Genomic DNA, 20,364 nt, shown 5'->3' on the forward strand with positions numbered 1-20,364 from the left:
CCACTTAAACTGCCGATAGCTAATGCCTTATTCTATCCTGCTTTGTTTCACCACGTTGGAATGGAATCAGAGTAATATAAAGAGCAGATCTACAGGGGGTTCCCTAGTGATCAAGATTTCATTCGTCTAGGTTGGAAATGGAAGATCTTGTACCTATGTAAGGTTCTCTCTACGCCGCTGATGGTCTCCCAACCCGCCTGGCTCAAGAGTCACGCCCCGGAAAATCTAACATGAGGCATCGTCAAAAATTGAGCTTTTGAGACGGAAGGCATATATGTACCTAGCTACGTACTACCTAGTTACATGTATATCACAACCCAATCTTCTAGACACGTCAACTTTTTATAAAACATGCACTCACGTTATATATTAGTAAGACATAGACGCAGTCGGTGTCAAATCTTGTTGATAGATCATGACTCCAGAATATTATTTCAGGGTGAAATCGTGATAGATACTAGTGGCGCGGCGAAACTCTCTGTTTCCGTCGTCCAGATATACACATACATATACTAAACACAGGGGCAAGTTTGTAATTCTTGAAACAAAACTACATGGTTTAAAAAAAGTTTGTAATTCTTGGGGTGGCAGAGCCATGTGAATCAAGAATTATTATCCTACTCGGAGATGAGACTTCGGGCTATTTTTGCCATCCTCTAGCCAATGGGGGGTTCCGTTTTTTTCCTGAGCAAAACCTTTTGCGCACTTGTAAGTGCCCCTTTATGGCCTTTTGGTAGGCTTCCCCTAGGATCAAGTTGATATGGTACTTGGTTATCGTAGCTAGGTTGTTGAAGGGGCTGTCCGCAAAGCCTCTTTTTTAGCATGTCCTGGCGAAACATGCAGAGGGCAAATATTTATTTGGGTCTCAGATAGCACAGTAGGTCTGGGCGGCTGATCGACAACTGGGCTGTCGCTTGTCCCAAAAAACCCATTCCCTGCTGATTACGGGATTGCGGCGCATAATAGAGAGACACACACGACCATTTCCCTCATGCGGGTCTTGCTGCTGCTGCAGGGTGCATCGTGATTACACTACTGGTTGCCCACTGACCAGGAAAAATGTGAATGATTCCTTACTGGCAGGGTGACAGGTATGTAACGAATTGCTTTGAGTATTTGATGGCAACCAAGCTTCCAAGTATAATTGACTGGGTCTAGCCTGTGAATGCCCCACCCTACCCGATGATAACAGCAGCAGTTAGTGCGTGCACAAATTGTTATATATCGTTTGTTGCTCGCACTTCGGCATCCGCACGGTTTAGGTTTCGGTCCTGGTTGTTTCTGCTTTCTGCTCCGACCCTCTTTTACTTTTGTTCACCGTTTTCTGCTCTCGCAGCTACTCCTGTCCTTTGGACATACATACTTATTTTGCTTTCTTTCTCCTTGCCCCGACGCTCTTCCCAGGTCGTCTGTGGTTTGGTCAGCTGTTGATTCCTGTCCATTTCGGACATCTGCCATAATTTGGGGTTTGATTAACTTTACGGTTTTATACTCACATAATCGGCAACATACGTCATGAAGTTCGCAAAGTAAGTAAAAACCCCCGTTGTTTTGGTTCGGTTTTCCTTTCCAGTCGCACCCATTGCGGGGTTGTGCCTGAGCTACCACAGTCACGCAAACAACTGCAGCGAAAATCTTATTAACGGCTGAGAAAATGCATATAGGTCCATGGAGGAGCTTATGGTTCCTGAATGGAGCTCCCAGTATATCCAATACAAGGTAGACCTCAATTGTCGATAACTTCAAGATACTGGGCGAGCACCATGTGGCGGGAGAAAGTGGTGTGATATGATCGTCATGTATTCTGGACCTTCCAATGAGCCTCACACCTAGCCCGTGGCTAGGCGTCAACTCTTATTTCTCTCAGACCTTAACTATTGGATATAGACACTTGACATCAACCACCAAGCCCTCTGCTAACCCTAGTTTGTTATTCTAGGAAGGGAAAAAGAAGATCAAGCACGTAACGAACACATTTCGAATACCATCAAATATACCTACCTCAACCAACGCAAAGGATAAACTCAATCGCACCAAAACCCGTGCTCGTGCTGCCCTATCCAGGAGCGGATTGAACCCCCATTGGCACCATCACGATAGTGCCAAGAGGAGCGATTCCAAGAGGGGCATATCTCAAAATCCTACTTGGACCCCGCCAGGGCCTGCCGCCCTCAACAAAGATGTTCCCAGTTCCCAGGATCCCGGGGCAGGTAATCGCTTTTCTTTTAGCATATCGCCAACTTCAGTGGAGTTTCCGAGGGAAGTCCACTGGAGGGGTGGCGGTAATTCAAGACGGGGTTCCGCAAACATCGAATGTAGCTTACAGAAAGCAGCAGCGGCCAATTCCTCGACCGATGATCGACAAGAACCACCTTCTCTGAAGCTTCCTGAGCCCATTCAGCCTCTAGAACCTCTAGTCGAACTGCTCTTGGAAAACAATACGCCCCCCCGTAGTCCCCGTCACAACCATCCCATGCTCCGCGCGAACACCGCCGAAATTGATGAAATTTCTCCTCTCCCACTGCCTGACTCAATGATATCACCGCAAACAACGCAACGACCATTGATAGAGGAAGAATCAAACACGCCAATGAGAAGTATTCTTGCACGCTCTATGACATTTAGTCCTCGACCGTTTGTAAAAAGGGTTTCAACATTTTTTGGTCCCAATTCTACAGAAAATACTGGCATCATTGATATTACAAAAGCACAGACCATAGCAGCATTCGAGTTCCATGATTGGCTGATTTTAGAACTGTCAAGAATTGAGGAGTTTTATAAGCAGAGGGAAGATGAGGCCGTGCAACGATTTGACGAAATGAAGGAGCAACTAGATATTTTGAGAGACCGGTGGTTCAAACATCATTACCGGATTGCATACGAAGGAGATGCTGGCGACGTTCACGATGTGCACATATCGCAACCAAGCAACAACCGTAGCAGCCAGGGAACTACTAGTGGTCATGAAGATGGGGTCGAGGGAGCGCGTCGGAGGTCTGGGTGGAGAGATACACTTGCATCTATGGGGCGAGGGAAGGACAACGGTCAAGATCCAGATATCATGAGCCTCTCATCTGAAAATAGGGATAGTGATGATGCCAGAAGGGACTACGAGCGGAGGAGACCGACCAACGATCCTGGGCACAAATTGGCGAAATCTAAGCTCAAATATGCATACGTTGAGTATTACCATCGGCTGGAACTCTTGAAGTCTTATGTGCAGTTGAATCGTGATGCTTTCCGGAAGATCACGAAGAAATTTGACAAAGTTTCTGGGTTGAGAACGTCAGGGAAATTCATGGGCGAACATATCAATAAGAGTTATTTTGGTGGAACCGAAAATAAGCTCGACGACCTGATCAATGATACTGAGATATTATTCGCTAGGTATTATGCTATTATTAGATCTGGCGGAAGTTGAACTAATGGTTGTTTTTATCAAGGTTTTTCTCAAGGTCAAATCGTAAAGAAGCTGCATTAAGGCTTCGTACCAAGGAGAATAAGTCTGTTTACCATTCCTCTTTGTTGAGGAGTGGTTTTTTCCTGGGAGCTTCGTTGGTCATTGGCCTATCATCAGTATGGGAAGCATTGCGTATATTGAAGGATCCGTACGAAGATCCTGAAATGAAGATCCAAACAAGTTATATTTTGCAGGTAGAGTTCCCCACTCAATACCTTGAAGTATTCAAACACTCTAACCATGAATTTTGATAGATATGGGGTGGAGTTTTTCTTATTTTACTTCAAACCTTACTATTTGCTATCAATCTTCGGATTTGGGCAAGAAACCGGATCAATTATGCCTTTATCTTTGAATTTGATAATAGGCACCACCTCAACCATCGTCAATTCCTAGAAATTCCCTCGCTCTTTGGTCTCATATTTACGATCTGCTTCTGGTTTAGTATTCAAAACTTTTGGGAAGGAGAGCTAGATATGATACATTTCCCTATTATTTTTGTTGCAATTGCCGGCGTTATCTTGTTTAACCCCATAAAGGCCTTTTACTTTCGTGCCCGGCTCTATTTCATCACTACTATGGTGAGTTTCTTATATCATGATTCTCTTCTGATTTGGGGGTTCTGACAACTGGATTTTAGGTGAGATTGATGTTATCTGGTTTCTACCGCGTTGAGTTCAAGGATTTTTGGATGGGAGACATGTTATGCTCGCAGACCTACGCACTCGGAGTAAGTTATTATTTGAATTCTCAAATCTAAATTGGTTCGCTGACACAAGAGAAGAATATATACCTGTACTTTTGCCTCTACGCCCAAGCTTGGGACAAACCTGAGCAATGCAATTCCTCGCATTCGTACACAATGGGCGTTTTCATGTGTATTCCGGCAATTTGGCGTCTTCTACAATGTTTCCGTCGTTATTATGATTCGCGGCAGGCATTCCCTCATCTTGCCAACGGCGCTAAATATGGATTGACCATTTTGCAATATTTGACGTTGACTTTGTGGAGGAATGACAAATCGAATAATGTCTTGAGGGGCCTATTCATAACAATGGCGACTATCAGTTCCATTGTCAGTAGTAAGTTTCTCGTTCCATTGGTATTTTGATTTGGTCCTGACATCATGGCAGTTTTCTGGGATATTGTGATGGATTGGTCGCTCCTTAATCCCTACGCCCGCTGGCCGTTCCTCCGTGATAGGGTTGGGTTCAAGAAAGCATGGCCGTATTATTTTGCCATGTTTGTCGACCCTCCATTGAGATTCAGCTGGGTTTTCTACATCATATATGCCCACGAAATACAGCACTCAGCATTGTTAAGTTTTATGATTTCTGTAGGAGAAGTATTCCGACGATTCATCTGGTGTTTCTTCCGTATGGAGAACGAGCATTGCGGCAAGTAAGTTGGCTTCCATCCAGTCTGAATAAAAAGGGGGAATTATAGACACTGACATCTTTCGCAGCGTTGGGGCAAACCGGGCATACCGCGATCCCCGACTACCATATCATTTCGCGAGCGATAATGATTCAACTGCAATGGTCGCATCACCTGTTCCAGAGAATCCGGAGGCACACTCTGAACCACTTCTTGTCACACCCGCACACCCAACTGTGGATATCGAACAAGGCCATGCAACTGGTATGCGCCACAGGCAAAGCCGGAACAGTAGGATCAGGAGGCATGGGTCAGGAAGTCCTGCCATGCAGGCCCTGGAACGCTTGGGACGGACGATGACAAATGCACATAAAAAGGATTACGAAAGAAAACGTGGCTCAGAGGACGATGCTGACGGCAGCAGTAGTGATGAGGAAGAAGAAGGGGAGGAGGAAGAGGGAGGGTTGGAATCCGCTGATTTTTATCAGCGAACGGCAGAGGGAGAAGCAGGTGAGCTGACGTTAACAAAAACAGTAACTGAAGCTGGGCGATGAGGGAGTGGATTTTGATGAATTCCCTTTGTCATGTTTACGTATGTATTTACCAAGTATATGGTGCGTAATGATATGCACTCACCTTTAGCGGACTTTTTTCTCTTTGAGTTCTCTGTTCATTAATATCTCTTATTTTGGGTATGATTGGAGTGGGGGTATGTGGGAGTTTTGGTTTTTCTCTTTTTCGTAATTATTTGGCCAGCTTATTATACCTTTGCTATATCTTTTCGTTTGTTTGACTTCTTTCATGTATTCTCCTACTTTTATAGTTGGTGAGGAGAAGGCATTATATATATTACCACCTAGGATTTATTTGGATGGAATGAAATGGAGCGGGATATCCACCCTTCAATTTGGCAAGCTTTATTCTACTAGGGCGGGAATTGCATTCGGTTCCTTGGAAAGCGTTCAGGGATGGTGAAGAAGGGCACTTTAGAGTTGATGGTATGATTGAAGGACCATGAGTTGAAATGTATATTTATATGGCAAAAACCACCGTCTTAGACTCGAGGAGACACATAAGATTATGGCAGCACAGCCTGACTACTCTGAGAGGTCAAAACTTCATGGAGTGTGCAGTTAGGGCCTCTTCCCACTCGGGCCTGTTGGGACTGGACTATGAGGGTGAAATCCACACATATATTTGATATTTGAGCAGCTTAGGGATAGCCTTGAGTGGCATATACTCAATGCCTCAAGTTACATAATATAAACTTCCCGGACGCATATGCAGTTTTGGACTCCCGACGACGGCCAATGATAATATGTCAACTATTCGGCTCGGTACTTCTCTATGCATAAAACCTTAGTTATGTGTGGTATTAATCCTCTTTGAGATTACTGAGACATGTTTTTCTTCTGGGGGCGGATGGAGCAGGATGTGTATGTGGTCTACGTTATGCCTAGTTTGGGCTACTAAACATTTTCAGACATCATGAAAACCCGGCTACGACACTGCAACTAGAACCCTTCACGGGCTGTATGAGGATTAGTTGCCCCGGCCGGGTAAGATCTCCCCACACTTCTAATCCCCGCATATTTCAGAACGGACTGCCATGCCAGGAACGGATGCAAGGTTAAAATGGGCCTGCGGATTCTACCGGCGATATTATTGGGCGATCCGGAAAGAGAAAGAAAAAAAAGGGCCGTTGGGGTTCAAGGGTTGTGTGTCCTGCCTGTCGTGTGTCCTGGGCTGAGATTTTTCCAGACGTACCCTCCTTCTGGTTACAACGCATTCTTGCTCCGCTCTTTCCAAGAAAATTCCTGTCTGCTTAGCTACAGGTAGACTTTTTGCTTGCTCGTGAGATCCCCCCAAGTTTGCAGCCTGGAGTTAATTGCTCCGAGTCACAATTGGGATACCAGCATGTTGTACTGACATGGTAATGGCGTCATAAGCAGGTACACAAGAACAAAGCCGGGCTGAACGAACAACAACCACGATAGAATAAATTGTTGGGAAAAATGATGATGTTTCCACCGTCGCACCACCTAAACGTAGATGCTAGGGCCATCAGTGGCATAGTGGGGTTCGTCCGTTCTGTTGCAATTGTCCGATGAAGAATTGTGAGTCGACTGACAAGTTGCACTTATGACACATAGGTCAATATCAATTGCCTGCTGGATTGTAGTATTTTCACCACAGATAATAACCAATGTTTGTTGGCCTTTAAAATCCAATATAAAGAGCTTTTTATAACGATTATTTAGTTCCGGCGAGGTTCCGCCGAAGGCCTGTCATTGGCCTTCCTCATTGTCTGGCTCGCTGGCGACGTCTTTAATGTCCTCGGTGCAGTTCTTCAGGGCGTATTGCCCACCATGGTACCAAAATACCCCCATATGCGTTCATAGTCAGTTCTTATTAGTTAGTAGGACTATACTCACCGTCACAGGTAATCCTCGCCGTCTACTATACAATTGCAGACGTTGTCCTCCTCTTTCAATGCCTCTACTACAAGCGCCTCAACTCAACACCCACGCTGCTCGAACACGACGTCCCTGCCATAACCCTCAGCGTCGACGGCTCACACCTCTCCCCCGCCACCCCCCTCCTCGACCCCCTCTCCAAAGACTTAATCCCCGAACGGCCCCAAAGACTCGCACAAACCATCCTCTTCAACCTCACCGCCATCCTCAGCGTCTGCATCGCCGGCGTCTTCGGCTGGTGGATCAGCGAGGCCGAGTACCCGCACCACGACGACCCCACATCTCCTCCAGCCGACATACAGTTCTCACAACTCGGCCAGATCTTCGGCTACCTCTGCGCAGTCCTCTACCTTGCCAGCCGCCTACCACAGATCCTGCTCAACTACCGGCGCAAGTCGTGCGACGGCATTAGTCTGCTGTTCTTCCTGTTTGCCTGCTTGGGAAACTTGACGTATGTGGTGTCGATCCTGGCCTATGTGCCGCGCGCGGGTAATGCGGATGAGGCTAGGGACGAGTATAGGAAGTATGTAGCGGTGAATGCGAGCTGGTTGTTGGGTAGCTTTGGCACGTTGGGGCTGGACTTGGTGATTTTCGCGCAGTTCTTTTGGTATAGGGATTTGGTGGCGGAGTGTGACCGCGAGGAGGAGGAGGAGAGTAGTGTGTTGAGTAGTGATGACGAGGCCGATTTAGATGTGAGAGTGTGCGTGGGGTAGAGATGTGTGTTTGGTGTGGATAGTGTATTGGGCACGAGTGGGTTTGCAATTTGGTGCGCGCACTAAAAGCAATTTTTTTATTTTACTCTTTTTGGAATATACATGTAGGTACGTAGAAACGAAGACCAGAGATAGCATGTCACGCATATACGAATCTAAACAGTCTTGGGGCATAAGCTGGCATGATAGAGCTCTAGCTCTTCCGATCGATTAAGTGCTCTACAATACAGTCATTGTTCTCTTATGCGGCAGGAGAGATGTTTTTGACAAAGGTCCGACGAAGAAAAGCTCACCTCGCGAACTGTCGCATGTATTCCTTTCTCCCCGACCAGTTGGCGCAGGCTGCAAGGCGTATCTTTTATCCGAGTGATAATACATGACTACACTCGCATTGGAACCACCCCGCTCCACCATAAAACCAGCAAAGGTTCGTTTCCGGTGTCTTGTCAGCGTACATAACAGCACCTTTACATCCCATTTCCATGGCACGATATGATATAACCCTTTACCCTCACCTCCCACAGGCGCCTGAGTGAGATGATCGTGGGGAGTGACTATTAGATTGAATTGGGGACCACAGTTAATGCAGCCAACCTTACTATCAGAGTAAACGTCAAGGCCGCACGACGAACCTGAATCCAACTTTAGGAGGAGGAGGGCATCTCCAACAGAGGGGACACGAGCCCAACCGTTTTCCTATACTCCCTTCGAATTCACTTCCCTCACCATTGCAAAGTGGTTACGGATAGTTACAGATAAGATGATAGATCTAGAGCCACCGCCAATTCCGGCTCATGGGTATGGTCTGCACCCATCGGATCCACCCATCACTCCATCACTCCAACCCGCATCCCACAACACTGATGCTTTTCGAACCGCATAGCTACAAGCACTTATCGGCATCCAGTCTCAGCGCGCCCGCATTCTACCATCTGCGGCCTGTCAGTCTCGATGTCCTGCTGTGACGGCGACTATAATATAGCTAGGCCGGCCGCCGAGTGCACTCCACCTCTCACACTCAGGCAGTGTTTCCAGAGACGCGCGCGGCCATTGGTCACCAAGCAGCTTCACGTGCCGCCAATTATGCGAGTGATAAAACATGATGCAGACCGAATTATTTACATGGAAAAAGAGCTCTGAATATTTTTTTCTCTACCCACCAGGAAACTTTCTAAAAAAAGAAGAAAATAAGAAGAGAAGGACAATCGAAAAAAAGCTACGCCACTATATATTATCTTACAATTCCCCTCCTTATATAACCCCACTATCTACGCCTCCCGACTGTCGCCTTTATACAGGTCCAGCCTCTCCACACCCTCCTGGATATCCTGCGCCCCATTCCCATTCCCATTCACCCCCTTACCCTTACCCTTACTCCCCTCCCCGCCCTCCTTCTCTCCCTCTCCCTCCCCCTCCCCCTCCCCCGCCTCACCCCCAATCCCCTCCTGCAGCCCCTCGCAGTTGCCCAATATCCACTCGACCACCTCCATCTTCTCGTTCAGTTCCGCCTCATACACCGGATCATGCCCCGCACTATTCACCACCGTCGGGTCCGCATTCGCAACCACCACAAGCGCCTCGACGATCTTGACATGCCCGTTCAGCGCCGCCCAGTGCAGCGGCGTGTTGCCGGCGGCGTTCTTGTGCGCGACGACGGCGTGCGGCGGCGCGTGCTGGTTGGCGGGCGTGGGCAGGTGTGAGAGGATCTCTTTGACGATGTCTATACCACACTATACGTTAGCTAGGGCCAATTCCACCGAGAAAAGCAGGGGGAACGTACCGAAATGCCCGTTCCCGGCGGCCATGTGCAGCGCATTGTTGCCCGAGTGCTCGTCGAGCGCGAGCTCGAGCACCTGTGCGGCGGATGTGAATGTGGTGGTGGGGTCGGCGGTGAGGGACTTGAGGGTTGTGGCGAGGTCGGCGGTCTCGCCGGCGCGCGCAAAGTAGAGGATGTCGTCGACTAGGTCTTCGGAGAGCGTTGCCATTTTTGTGGGTGTTTGGTGGTGTGGTGGTGGGGGTGGGGGTTGTTTTGGCGGGGTAGGGAGTGGAAACAAAGTTTTTGGGGTGGGGCGGCAACGGCTGCGACTGGGCTGGTGTTGGTATTGGTATTGGAGACGAGCGTATAACGAGGGCGGGCCGGGTAATGGGGTGCGGTGCGGTTGCGGCGCTTACTTGGGGTACTTGGTACTATAGTAGATGTGCAGGATTGCTGGGTGCGTATCGTGGAGGAGGGCTGTATCACAACTAAATCTCTACCCAGTGTAACACGATCATGATCAGTGTCCAGGAATATATTACACCTGACCGGTTCCAATCCCATGAACTCTTATCGTGATATATCAGTTGTTGATTCTGTATAACGTAAGATATCATTGCAACTGAGATAAGCCATTATAACGATCTTTCCTCCGTCTAATTGAATACATAACTACATTATAATGGACTGTGAGCTAACCTCGTTTCCTTTCTTTTTCTCTCTCTTTCTTTCAATATTCCTCGACAACACTTCCTTTCCCGGCAATTTATATGCAGTTGGTAAAACACAAGACGCAAAACGTAAAACAGGATAACATGTAGCTTGCTGGTATACTGCATGTAATATACCGCAATAAGCTATTTAGTAGTAGTGGTAGTAGTGGTAGTAGAGCGCAGGCGGAAATAGTCACTCAAAGTGATAAAAAAAAAGAAGGGTAAAAAACGACTTATCAAAGACCCGCAACCCCCACAAGAAATAGATTTACTTGACATAAAAAGAAGAAATATAAAAAACAAACGCCGAAAAACCAGCCCAATGCCACGTTATAGAGTTTCGAGTCGACAGTTGATGATGATGCTCTCTCTCTCCCCCCCAATCTGCCGCCAAATCAAAAAAAAAAAGCGTCGAATTTTCGTGTGTAAAATAAAAACCCGTCGAATTAGTCTCTCAACCACGCCTTCCGCTTCTCTTCCTTCCTGGCCTTTCGCTTCTCCTGAAACTCCCTCACCTCCTTCCTCGACAGCTTCCTCGTCTGCCTCTCCGCCTTCAGGCTGCGTCCATCATGCGTGCTCGCCGCCGCATCAACATCGAAATAGAACTCCATCTGCCGCCGCGACTTGTTCTCGTCATTATAGTTCTCTGGCACGCGCCTCGACGCCGCCGGCTGGAATTTACCCGTGAAGCGATTGAACGCCCCACGCGCCACATACTCGTCGGCCCCCTGCGCGCCGGCGTTCTGCACCTGCGCATACGGGGCCGTGGGGTCGTAATCGCCGTGGATGGCCGGGTTGTATGTCAGATTTGGGTCCGGCTCGTCCTCGAGCGGCAGGGGCGGGTCGCCGCCCTGGACAACAACGCCAGCCGTCGCCGGCAGCGTCGTCGCCTCCGGCACGCGCGGGTTTGTCCACGTCGTCTCGTTGGTGTGCGAGTTGTAGAAGTAGTATGCCTGGTAGGTGTCGTCCCAGATGGGCTGCCAGCCGTCGTTGTCCTCCTCCACCGCCGCCGCCGGATCTGTCGGGGGGGCTTCGGGGGGCAGTGGGGGCTGCGAGCTGGTGGCTTCTGGGGGGGCTCGGGCTCCTCGCCTTCTTCGGAGGAGTCTTCTTCGCCTTCCTCGCGGCTGCTTTCGCGCGAGGTTTGCTGAGCGGCGATGGCGGCGGCTTGGGAGGCCTTATCGGGCTCGTTGGTTATGGAGGTGGTAGTGGTGGTATCATTACTATCTACGGCCGCAGCGGCGGCGAGGGGCTCGGGGGACGAGGGGGTTGGTGAGGAGGAGGGGGCCTTGGAGCCAGCTTCAGCTTGTGCTGCTGGCTCGGTGGACGGTGTGTGTGAGCCAGACATTGACCTGGAGGAGGAGGTGGTGGAGATGTTTCTATGCGTGCGATGGGGGGTGTTTCGGCGGGAGAGGAGGAATCAGAGGCCCCGACAAGAGCCGCTGAGCATCCCTGGCCGAGTAGGGCTCAGGGCTGGCAAACGCGGTCCGTGTGCCAAGCGAGAGTTCTCACGTGACGTGTGGGTTAGGGCCCGTTTGGCTGGGGTATTGATTGTGCAGTTGCAGATAAAAGTGAGAGAGAGCTTATTGTGGTTTGTTCGAGGATGCAATCAATGCTCTCTCTGCGAGTCTGCTCTGTTGGCTGTAGACACACTGTTGATGCAACAGGTCATTGGCATCCACGCAGAACTTGTGGTAGAGGTGAAGCTTGCTCGGTATCAGAACCGTTTATCTCTCTGCTAGCTATGCGAGTCGAGTTTCAAGCAGCAAGCAGCAGGCAGCCATAGCTAACAGCTTGGTAGCTAGAGGTAGTCCTCAACAGCAATTGAGCTGAAATCACCTCAGCTCAAAGAAACTGCTCAAAGTACTCCTTCCCAGTGCAATATATCCATCCCCCTCCAAGCTCAGCATGACAAACGATTCCCAAACGGTATGCCGGTGAGCAATTTAAGCAATGATTACTGTGCAACTATATCCCCGGTATCTAGAACATGTATGTAGTAGACATCGCAATATTCCAACTGGCCGTTCGGGCGCGTTGTTCGCATATAATGTTCTCATGCTCATGCATGATGATTCTCTGTGAAACTCGGAGTTCAGCCCTACTCCAGGGTTTGTAGCTATCGATGTTTAATTCGGGCCATACACAGCGCCCCATATCTGTCTGTTGGTTATTCTCTACCAGAGATAGGGTTCACATCGCGTGCGCGTGCGGGGGCGGCGAAGGAAGCTGCTCGTCGGCACTTTGTTTTTTCGGTCAGGGAGTTGCTCATTGTGGTGGAGATGGTGGAGGGTGTGTGTGTGGTGGTGGTGGTTGTCCCTGGACTTTTCCTTTTTTCTCCTCCTCAAACCCTTTTTTCCCCAAGCTTCGTTCGGCAGGACCCTTCTTTGCCACGAGAGCTCTGACCACATTCAATACTCCATGCTTCTGTCGGTTAGTCACTTACAACAGTAGAGAAATCGATCCCAATTCATACAAGAAGCTGCCTAGATGATTATTATTCCAATTTCTTATCGCTGCCTGCTCGTGCACTTGCTGCCTTTCATGGTTTACGCATACTCTCTTTGCCCTAGTCTGCTTGTAAAGCAATCTCGTCCCCCTGAACTTGGAGCCCGTGAGCTACTCTCCATGTATCAGAGCCATCATATTGGGCCGAGTAGGTACATACATGTAGGCAAGTAGTAGCATGTAGCATAACCACCAACAATTGTCACCAGCACCTCCACCAGGTCAGCCAGCAGCTCCAACACCCGCTACAATAGAGCACCAAGCATCAATTGACCCCATTTGCTCTCTCCTTTCCCGTTGCTCAATCTCGCCCCTTTATCCTTACCAGATATCCCACCACCCCCGGCCAACAGCAACAACCTAGACGCATACATAGAAGTGCATACTACCCTACTACCCCGCCTGTCTCTGTGCGCAAAAAAAAGAGCTTAGGATTTTCTTGCGAACATTCGCTCCTCTATTTGACTAGCGATCCTTTCTATATTATTTTCTATCCTCTCCCCCAGTAGAATCAAGGAAGCACAGAGGGTGAGCAAGAAAGACAGGAAGAGAGAAAATCCGAAGGAAATAATTCCCCATTGCATAAGTTACATATTTACAACCCCGCTCATCCCACCACCACCCCTCTCTCTCCCGTCGTCGTCTCCGTTCACGGGTCCAGTCCAGCCCAACCCAACAACATCCATCACCCCCAATCCATCACCACCATCCATCCCGTCCCCCCCAATCCCGCCACCTAACCCATCACATCACCTCCACCACCGTTCATCTCTGCATCCTCTAGGAGTTTGCTGAATCCTACGACACTTGGAGGATTTCACTTTTGTTGCCCGTGCTTAGCGACGCCTCCCTTTCTCCCTTTCTCCTCCTCCTCCTTCCTCCGTATACCCTTCCGATCTCCAACTCAAATCAACCCGTCACAATGGCCGACCCCAATTCTCCCGTAGTGAACGTGAAGCTCGAGAATGCCATCCGCGCTGTCAGCGAGAAGAAGCCGATACCAGAGATCGATTTCACCCTGCATACCATGGAGGATGGAACCCAGGTGTCGACCCTGGAGCGAGTGTGCAAAGGTATGTCGTATTGAGCTTTTGTGTATGTGTGCGTGTGTACAGGTGCTGGGAAAAAACTGGGAACCATCATGGGTCTAGCTGGAAGATGCATTATCCATCTATATACCGGTCTTTTGGCGGACCTTCAAGATGCCCATTTTCCATTATCTGAGGCCCCAAAAGCTGAGGGTATCTGATGAGATACTTGCTGGCTGTGATTTCATCACTCACCCCTTGATGTCCAGCCCCTACGTCTCATATAGCAATCTCCTCTGGCCAATGTGTATCCAATGACAGAATGCTAATCGTCTTGTTTTCATCGTCTGTTTAGATGTGCAAGCTCCTGCTTTCCACAAGCCTCGCGATGACCAATTCTACGACCCTAACGACCCAACCAAGCCCAACCTCACATTCCTCAAACAGCATTTCTACCGTGAAGGGCGTCTGACTGAAGAGCAAGCTCTCTTCATCTTGTCACGATGCACTGAGGTCCTCAAGACCGAGCCCAATCTCCTCGAGATGGATGCTCCCATCACCGTATGCGGTGATGTCCACGGGCAGTATTACGATCTGATGAAATTGTTTGAGGTTGGTGGCAACCCGGAGGAGACCAGGTATCTGTTCTTGGGAGACTATGTGGATCGAGGGTATTTCAGTATTGAGGTATGTTATCAAAACCCGTCCGGAAACCCCCACCCCTTCGTTGGAGGTGAATACCCGCTAAGAAGCTTTCGCCACAGTGTGTTTTGTACCTATGGTCTTTGAAAATCCACTATCCGAACACCCTTTGGCTTCTGAGAGGAAACCACGAGTGCAGACATTTGACCGACTACTTTACGTTCAAGTTGGAATGTATGTCTTTGATTCTATATGAATTGGATCTTTTTTACCCTCTCTCTATCCCAGTCTTGAGATAGACCCTGATCTAATCCGGTTTTGGGAATCATAGGCAAGCACAAATATTCCGAACGTGTGTATGAAGCTTGTATGGACAGTTTCTGCGCTTTGCCCTTAGCTGCCGTCATGAACAAGCAGTTCTTGTGTATCCACGGTGGACTGAGTCCCGAGCTGCAGACACTTGACGACCTCCGAAGTGTATGTCGCTCATTCATATGTTGCTGCGCTCCGTGTACGAATCTTCGGTTCTAATAAGCTTGACTAGATTGATCGCTTCCGCGAACCTCCTACCCACGGTTTAATGTGCGATATCCTTTGGGCGGATCCACTTGAGGAGTTCGGCCAAGAAAAGACCTCGGATTTCTTCATCCACAACAACGTCCGCGGTTGCTCGTACTTTTTCTCATACCCCGCCGCATGCTCGTTCCTCGAAAAGAACAACCTACTTTCTGTCATTCGTGCCCACGAAGCGCAGGATGCAGGTTACAGGATGTACAGGAAGACCAAAACGACTGGTTTCCCCAGTGTTATGACTATCTTTTCCGCGCCCAATTACTTGGATGTGTATAACAACAAGGCAGCCGTGTTAAAATACGAGAACAACGTTATGAACATTAGGCAGTTTAGTAAGTTTTTTAAGATGTGGCGAGCGAGAATAAGTATACAGGGACTGACCGAGTTGACTTAGACTGCACACCACATCCTTACTGGCTACCAAACTTTATGGATGTGTTTACCTGGTCACTTCCGTTCGTCGGCGAGAAGAGTTTGTATACCTACTTGACTGTTCAAGTAACTGTTAGCTGACAGACCGCAATCGCTTAGTCACTGATATGCTTATCGCCATCCTCAACACTTGCTCCAAGGAAGAGCTCGAAGACGATTCACTCTCACCGACTGGAACAGACCCCATGTCACCATCTCTCGAGGTCGATCTGGATCCCAACAGCCCAGACGCCAAGCGCCGTGCCATCAAGAACAAGATTCTCGCCATCGGTCGTCTGTCGCGTGTGTTCCAGGTCTTGCGAGAAGAGTCGGAGCGTGTTACTGAACTCAAGACCGCAACGGGTGGCAGGCTACCCGCTGGAATGCTTATGCTCGGTGCTGAGGGTATCAAGGAGGCCATTACGTCTTTCGAGGAGGCAAGGAAGGTCGATCTGCAAAACGAGAGATTGCCACCGAGTCACGAGGAAGTCGAGAAGAGAGGAAAAGAGGCCAAGGAAGAGGCCATGAGGACTGCAGTCAGAGAGGCCGACAACGATAAAGAGTTGAACAGAGTTGCCAGGAGAATCAGCATGTAAGTTTTTTTTGGTCCCACCATGTTTCGAGTCCGGTGAAGCGGGAAAAAGGCTAATTTCCTTGGAGGGGGGACAGAGGTTAAATTAGACTCCAAGAGACGTCAAACGTAACGAATAATGCTTAGCTTGTAAGGATGGATAGCACTTGTGCTTGATGGGGCATGAAGGTTGTGAGCAGTCGGGGTATAAGCGGATAACAGACTGGTGGCGAGGGCTTTGTCCAATGTTTTGTTTCCTGTTTTTGGATTGCTGTATGGGTCATCAGGGTGGGATATCCGATAGCGATGGAAAATGGGGAAGCAAAATCAGTTCAGGTACATCAACATTAAACAAGCCAAAAATACCTCTTCTGCGCGCGCGTTTGTGTTTCGTTTCTTTTTTCCTTTCCCTTTTCCTTTTCACTTTTTATTCTTTACGTTACTTCTCTTCCCTTCGCCCCCGCTCAGTGCAGAAAGAAAGAGAAAAAAAACAATGTATTAAACAACCTGAGGGGGCTACACGGGGGGAATAATAGTTTTGCAAAAAAATCCCCTCCCCCCTTCCATACCCCCTTGTCTGTCTCATTCCTTTAAGTAAGAAGGGGAGGAGGAGGGAAAGTTGGCGGTATTATTATATACGATACTTGTATCTAGTAGTCTATGATCTTTGTTGTGGGTTCTGTTCTGTTCTATCTTTTACGAAAGGAAAGGGAGGGGGTTTGGGGAGGCTGGTTATATACAGATGGGCATTTATACCACTCTTTTTTCTCTCTTTCTTTGATCTTGGTGATATGGATCTATTGGGTTTTTCATGGGTGATGTAGGCGTATGTGGGAGGTGAGTGATGGATTGTGATGCAGCGGTATGATTATTATCACTTGAAAGTTGAAATTGGCGAATGTGTCGTCTTGTGTCATCCCGTGCTGTGTGGATTGGTGTTGTGTGGTGATCGGCGGGACTTCGGTAACATTGAAGATTGGAAATAGGACTGGGAGAGGACTGATTGCAGGCAGTGGGCTACCAAGAGAGGAGGGAGTATAAGCCCTCTAGCCCTGTAGCAATAAGCCCTTTTCAAAAGGAGGGGGGTAATACACTCGGGAGTTATAAGGCCCACGCCATCAGCTATTGTTTGATTTATCTGAGAAGTCGAAACTACATAAGATGTGCGTAATAATCACAAAGTATCACTCGACACTGAAACCAACCCGTCCCCACCACCCACTACGCCGGATCGGTTTCATCTCTTTTTCTTGTCTTCTATCTTTAGGTATTATGGCTGTCCTAGTGCCGAGTGATCACTGGTGAAACATGTCCGTCACATGACAGAATTTAATTCATTGAACAACAAAGAAAATCAATAACTATATCTATCTACAAATTGTTCTTTCCCCGCCTCATACACCTAGTTAATTACTCCATCCAGCCCCGGTCACCACGCTTTAGTCTACTCTGATCCCTCCCGCTGCGGGCATCGAGTGCCTGCTTCTTCAGCATTCTGTGCGTGTCGCGCTTAAGGTATGTGCACTTCGCCTTCAGCGTGGCCACTGCCGACAGGAACAGCTCGTCCGCGTCGAATTGGCCCGAGGACTCGATAGAGACTGCCGCCAACATCAGCATACAAGCACTCACAAACAGACAGAAGGGGTATAGGTAGACATACAGATAAAGTGATCCCTAACCCTCCCCAATTCTACAAAGCCCTTAAACTCCTCATGTCTCAGCACCTCCCTACTCACCGTATCATTCCTTGCATTCCCAACCACAGCCATTTTCTCCCCCGTGTTCGGATCCGCCTCAAACGCAATAACCCCCTTCGGAAAACACGCGGCAAACCTCTCCGCCGCCCGCCCCAGGATCGGCTTCTTGATCTTGATCAGCGGCAGCAATCGATATGACGCCGTCGCTACAGGCGAGAACTTGGCGTGGTCCTGCCCAATGCCCTTGACGCAGTGCATGGTTACATCGATCTCCTGGCCTGGCCTCAGCTTGGCGATGAGGATGTCGGGGTTTGCGGCGCGCACGGGGTTGGCCGCAAAGGTCTGGACTTGTTTGCCGGCGGGCTCGAAGATGAGGTCGCGGGCGTGCACGGAGTGGTTCTTGTAGAGCTTGTCGGGGTCGGTTTCGGATTTTTTGGCGCCGGGGAGGCGTTCGCAGGCAGCGCGGAGGTGGAGGACGATGGTGTCTTCGTCGGTGGGGTAACGGGCGGCTTCTCCGGGGGCGGCTTCTGCAGGGTGTGTTAATGGGGTGGGGGGTGGGGTGGGGTGGGGTGGGGTGGGGTGACGTACTGGTGTACCACTTCATAGCTCGTAATGCCGCTTTGTCGCCCGTCAAGGGTATTAAGCCCAACCTGTGGGACAGCACCTCGTCCTGGATGATGCTTGTGTTGTTGGATACATAGACGGTCTCAATTGCTAGCGTCGCCACCTCTGCGAGCAGGATCCGACGGAATGTGTTTGCGATTGAGGCGTCAATGTGAATCAGGTCGAACTCGGCGAAGAGTGGGCTGTTCTTGTGGAAGACGACTTTGAAGGACTGCGGGAGTGTTAGCCGGAGACATGACCTTAGCAGGAGGAGAGAGGAGAGAGGTACATACCTGCTTGAACTTGTTGATGTCCCAGGAGTGGTCCTCATTCGGCCAGTGCCCGGGAAAGTCAGTGGAGGTGACATTTGTGACGATTTCGGCCTCGACGCCGACGACCTGGTGGGGTGAGTTAGCTCTCAGTATGTATATGCGTGTGTGTGTTTGGGGGGGGGGGGGGGGGGTGGGAGCATGGAGTTATCGTACCCTTCGCTGATCTATATTTTGTGTAGATGAAGGCATTCTGTGGATATGTGGTGTGTGTCTTTTTGTGTGTGTGTGCTGTGCTGCTTGACTGGGACGATAGGTATTTTGTGTTGCGAAGGGAAAAAAAGATTGAGTAACCCTGCTGCAGAACAGAACGGAAGTAGCTTAGCTGCTGCACGGTAAGCTTGCACGAGAAGAGCCGCACTGGCGCTAGCCGCAATGGGTGATATTAATAATAATAGTAATAGTGCCCACCAGAGTAATTGATCTTTTGTGTCGAGCCTTTACACACACCTTAATAGGATGGCCGTCTCCTAACCGCACACCATTGCAAATTCAATCAATTTATCTGTCTCCCACAGACAAAGATACGCCCGCAGAAAGCTCGGTAGAAATCACACGCAGTTCCAGGTATTGTAATTAAGGCGTCGTTTGTTCTAATGGCTGTAACGTGACCAAACTATTGGATGAGAAGAGAGAAGACGGTGTATTAACAGGAATACCAGAGTTTCTAGCTTTATCCGACATGATTGAGGACAGGCTGTTAGGCCACAGTTGCAGCATACGTAACAGTCATGTATGCCGTACTGCAGAAGAGGAACTCCTTATGAGTAGTGTAGAGGAACAGGACCATTGCCCAGGGCAATAACCCGCCATGCCACCCCGACAAAGATCCCGAACCCTAGCCCACCAGCTTCCAATACTCGCACATTAGCGTAGGAACAAAGATCATTGAGGAGCTAGCTCGGTCTGTCGAGCTTGTTCTGCTAACTGACTCCGTCATTGATACCAGGTCACGAGTTCCCTCTTGCAACTGCAATGTTTACTCTACGACTGGGTTTACAGACGCAACTCTCTGGATCTACCTTTACTCCTGTGCAAACTGACAATCAAGAAGAAAGTCGCCAGTGTATGGCGTCTTGTTTTGCAGAGAGGGACTACTTGGCGGAACCTTTAAAAAACTTCCCGTTTACTTCTTTCCGCTTTTACTCTTTCGAAGTCTACAATCTACTACCACGAACTGTGCCGAAAAACAAGGGAACGTGCCAGATATTCGCAGCAGATACTGAATATAAAACGAGGTTCCGACACTTTATTCCGAGACCCTGGGGAGCCTTTTTAATTAGATCCCGAGCGCTGGCAAATTATTCCGACTATTCCTAACTTGTAGGCTTCTCTCCCGGGCCGAGTCTCCTGTCTCTAGATTGTATTATTTTATGTCTAATTTTCTAATTGTTCAATATGTGTATACTCGGGTGGGAAAACTGCCGGTAGAGATGATTGAAGGGCTAGGGGACGGGGAAAAGACACACCAAGAAGCGGACTTGGTTCGACCAGCTTTTACAAGTCAGC

General features: G+C 49.0%; 8 protein-coding genes across 8 annotated transcripts; 4 read left to right on the top strand and 4 right to left on the bottom strand.

Annotated features, from left to right (window-relative positions):
- Positions 1 to 1,515: 1,515 nt before the first annotated feature.
- Positions 1,516 to 4,985, top strand: LAJ45_04712 (uncharacterized protein; the record flags this gene model as incomplete). Its single annotated transcript, XM_046114289.1, has 10 exons — positions 1,516 to 1,529; positions 1,665 to 1,719; positions 1,940 to 3,387; positions 3,444 to 3,654; positions 3,715 to 4,041; positions 4,101 to 4,190; positions 4,245 to 4,542; positions 4,594 to 4,702; positions 4,801 to 4,861; positions 4,926 to 4,985. The coding sequence occupies 10 exons, from the start codon at positions 1,516 to 1,518 to the stop codon at positions 4,983 to 4,985; spliced, it is 2,673 nt and encodes an 890-aa protein (XP_045972315.1).
- Positions 4,986 to 4,998: 13 nt separating this feature from the next.
- On the top strand, positions 4,999 to 5,391 carry LAJ45_04713 (uncharacterized protein; the record flags this gene model as incomplete). Its single annotated transcript, XM_046114290.1, has 1 exon — positions 4,999 to 5,391. One exon carries the CDS (start codon positions 4,999 to 5,001, stop codon positions 5,389 to 5,391), a length of 393 nt encoding a protein of 130 aa, XP_045972316.1.
- A 1,461-nt stretch (positions 5,392 to 6,852) lies between these two features.
- Positions 6,853 to 8,027, top strand: LAJ45_04714 (uncharacterized protein; the record flags this gene model as incomplete). The annotated part of the gene is made up of 4 exons (XM_046114291.1): positions 6,853 to 6,917; positions 6,991 to 7,045; positions 7,099 to 7,209; positions 7,281 to 8,027. The coding sequence occupies 4 exons, from the start codon at positions 6,853 to 6,855 to the stop codon at positions 8,025 to 8,027; spliced, it is 978 nt and encodes a 325-aa protein (XP_045972317.1).
- A 1,268-nt stretch (positions 8,028 to 9,295) lies between these two features.
- LAJ45_04715 (uncharacterized protein) lies at positions 9,296 to 10,012 on the bottom strand (the record flags this gene model as incomplete). The annotated part of the gene is made up of 2 exons (XM_046114292.1): positions 9,296 to 9,747; positions 9,808 to 10,012. 2 exons carry the CDS (start codon positions 10,010 to 10,012, stop codon positions 9,296 to 9,298), a joined length of 657 nt encoding a protein of 218 aa, XP_045972318.1.
- Positions 10,013 to 10,942: 930 nt separating this feature from the next.
- LAJ45_04716 (uncharacterized protein) lies at positions 10,943 to 11,841 on the bottom strand (the record flags this gene model as incomplete). The annotated part of the gene is made up of 2 exons (XM_046114293.1): positions 10,943 to 11,640; positions 11,718 to 11,841. 2 exons carry the CDS (start codon positions 11,839 to 11,841, stop codon positions 10,943 to 10,945), a joined length of 822 nt encoding a protein of 273 aa, XP_045972319.1.
- Positions 11,842 to 13,062: 1,221 nt separating this feature from the next.
- LAJ45_04717 (uncharacterized protein) lies at positions 13,063 to 13,714 on the bottom strand (the record flags this gene model as incomplete). Its single annotated transcript, XM_046114294.1, has 3 exons — positions 13,063 to 13,097; positions 13,162 to 13,246; positions 13,601 to 13,714. 3 exons carry the CDS (start codon positions 13,712 to 13,714, stop codon positions 13,063 to 13,065), a joined length of 234 nt encoding a protein of 77 aa, XP_045972320.1.
- A 209-nt stretch (positions 13,715 to 13,923) lies between these two features.
- LAJ45_04718 (uncharacterized protein) lies at positions 13,924 to 16,331 on the top strand (the record flags this gene model as incomplete). The annotated part of the gene is made up of 8 exons (XM_046114295.1): positions 13,924 to 14,074; positions 14,385 to 14,716; positions 14,794 to 14,905; positions 15,003 to 15,148; positions 15,216 to 15,576; positions 15,639 to 15,716; positions 15,776 to 16,247; positions 16,325 to 16,331. The coding sequence occupies 8 exons, from the start codon at positions 13,924 to 13,926 to the stop codon at positions 16,329 to 16,331; spliced, it is 1,659 nt and encodes a 552-aa protein (XP_045972321.1).
- Positions 16,332 to 17,636: 1,305 nt separating this feature from the next.
- Positions 17,637 to 19,047, bottom strand: LAJ45_04719 (uncharacterized protein; the record flags this gene model as incomplete). The annotated part of the gene is made up of 5 exons (XM_046114296.1): positions 17,637 to 17,824; positions 17,887 to 18,450; positions 18,512 to 18,758; positions 18,820 to 18,924; positions 19,012 to 19,047. 5 exons carry the CDS (start codon positions 19,045 to 19,047, stop codon positions 17,637 to 17,639), a joined length of 1,140 nt encoding a protein of 379 aa, XP_045972322.1.
- Positions 19,048 to 20,364: the final 1,317 nt, after the last annotated feature.

Source organism: Morchella importuna (assembly GCF_003444635.1).
Source record: "Morchella importuna strain M04M26 chromosome Unknown Morimp01GS012, whole genome shotgun sequence".
Taxonomy (NCBI): Eukaryota; Fungi; Ascomycota; class Pezizomycetes; order Pezizales; family Morchellaceae; genus Morchella; species Morchella importuna.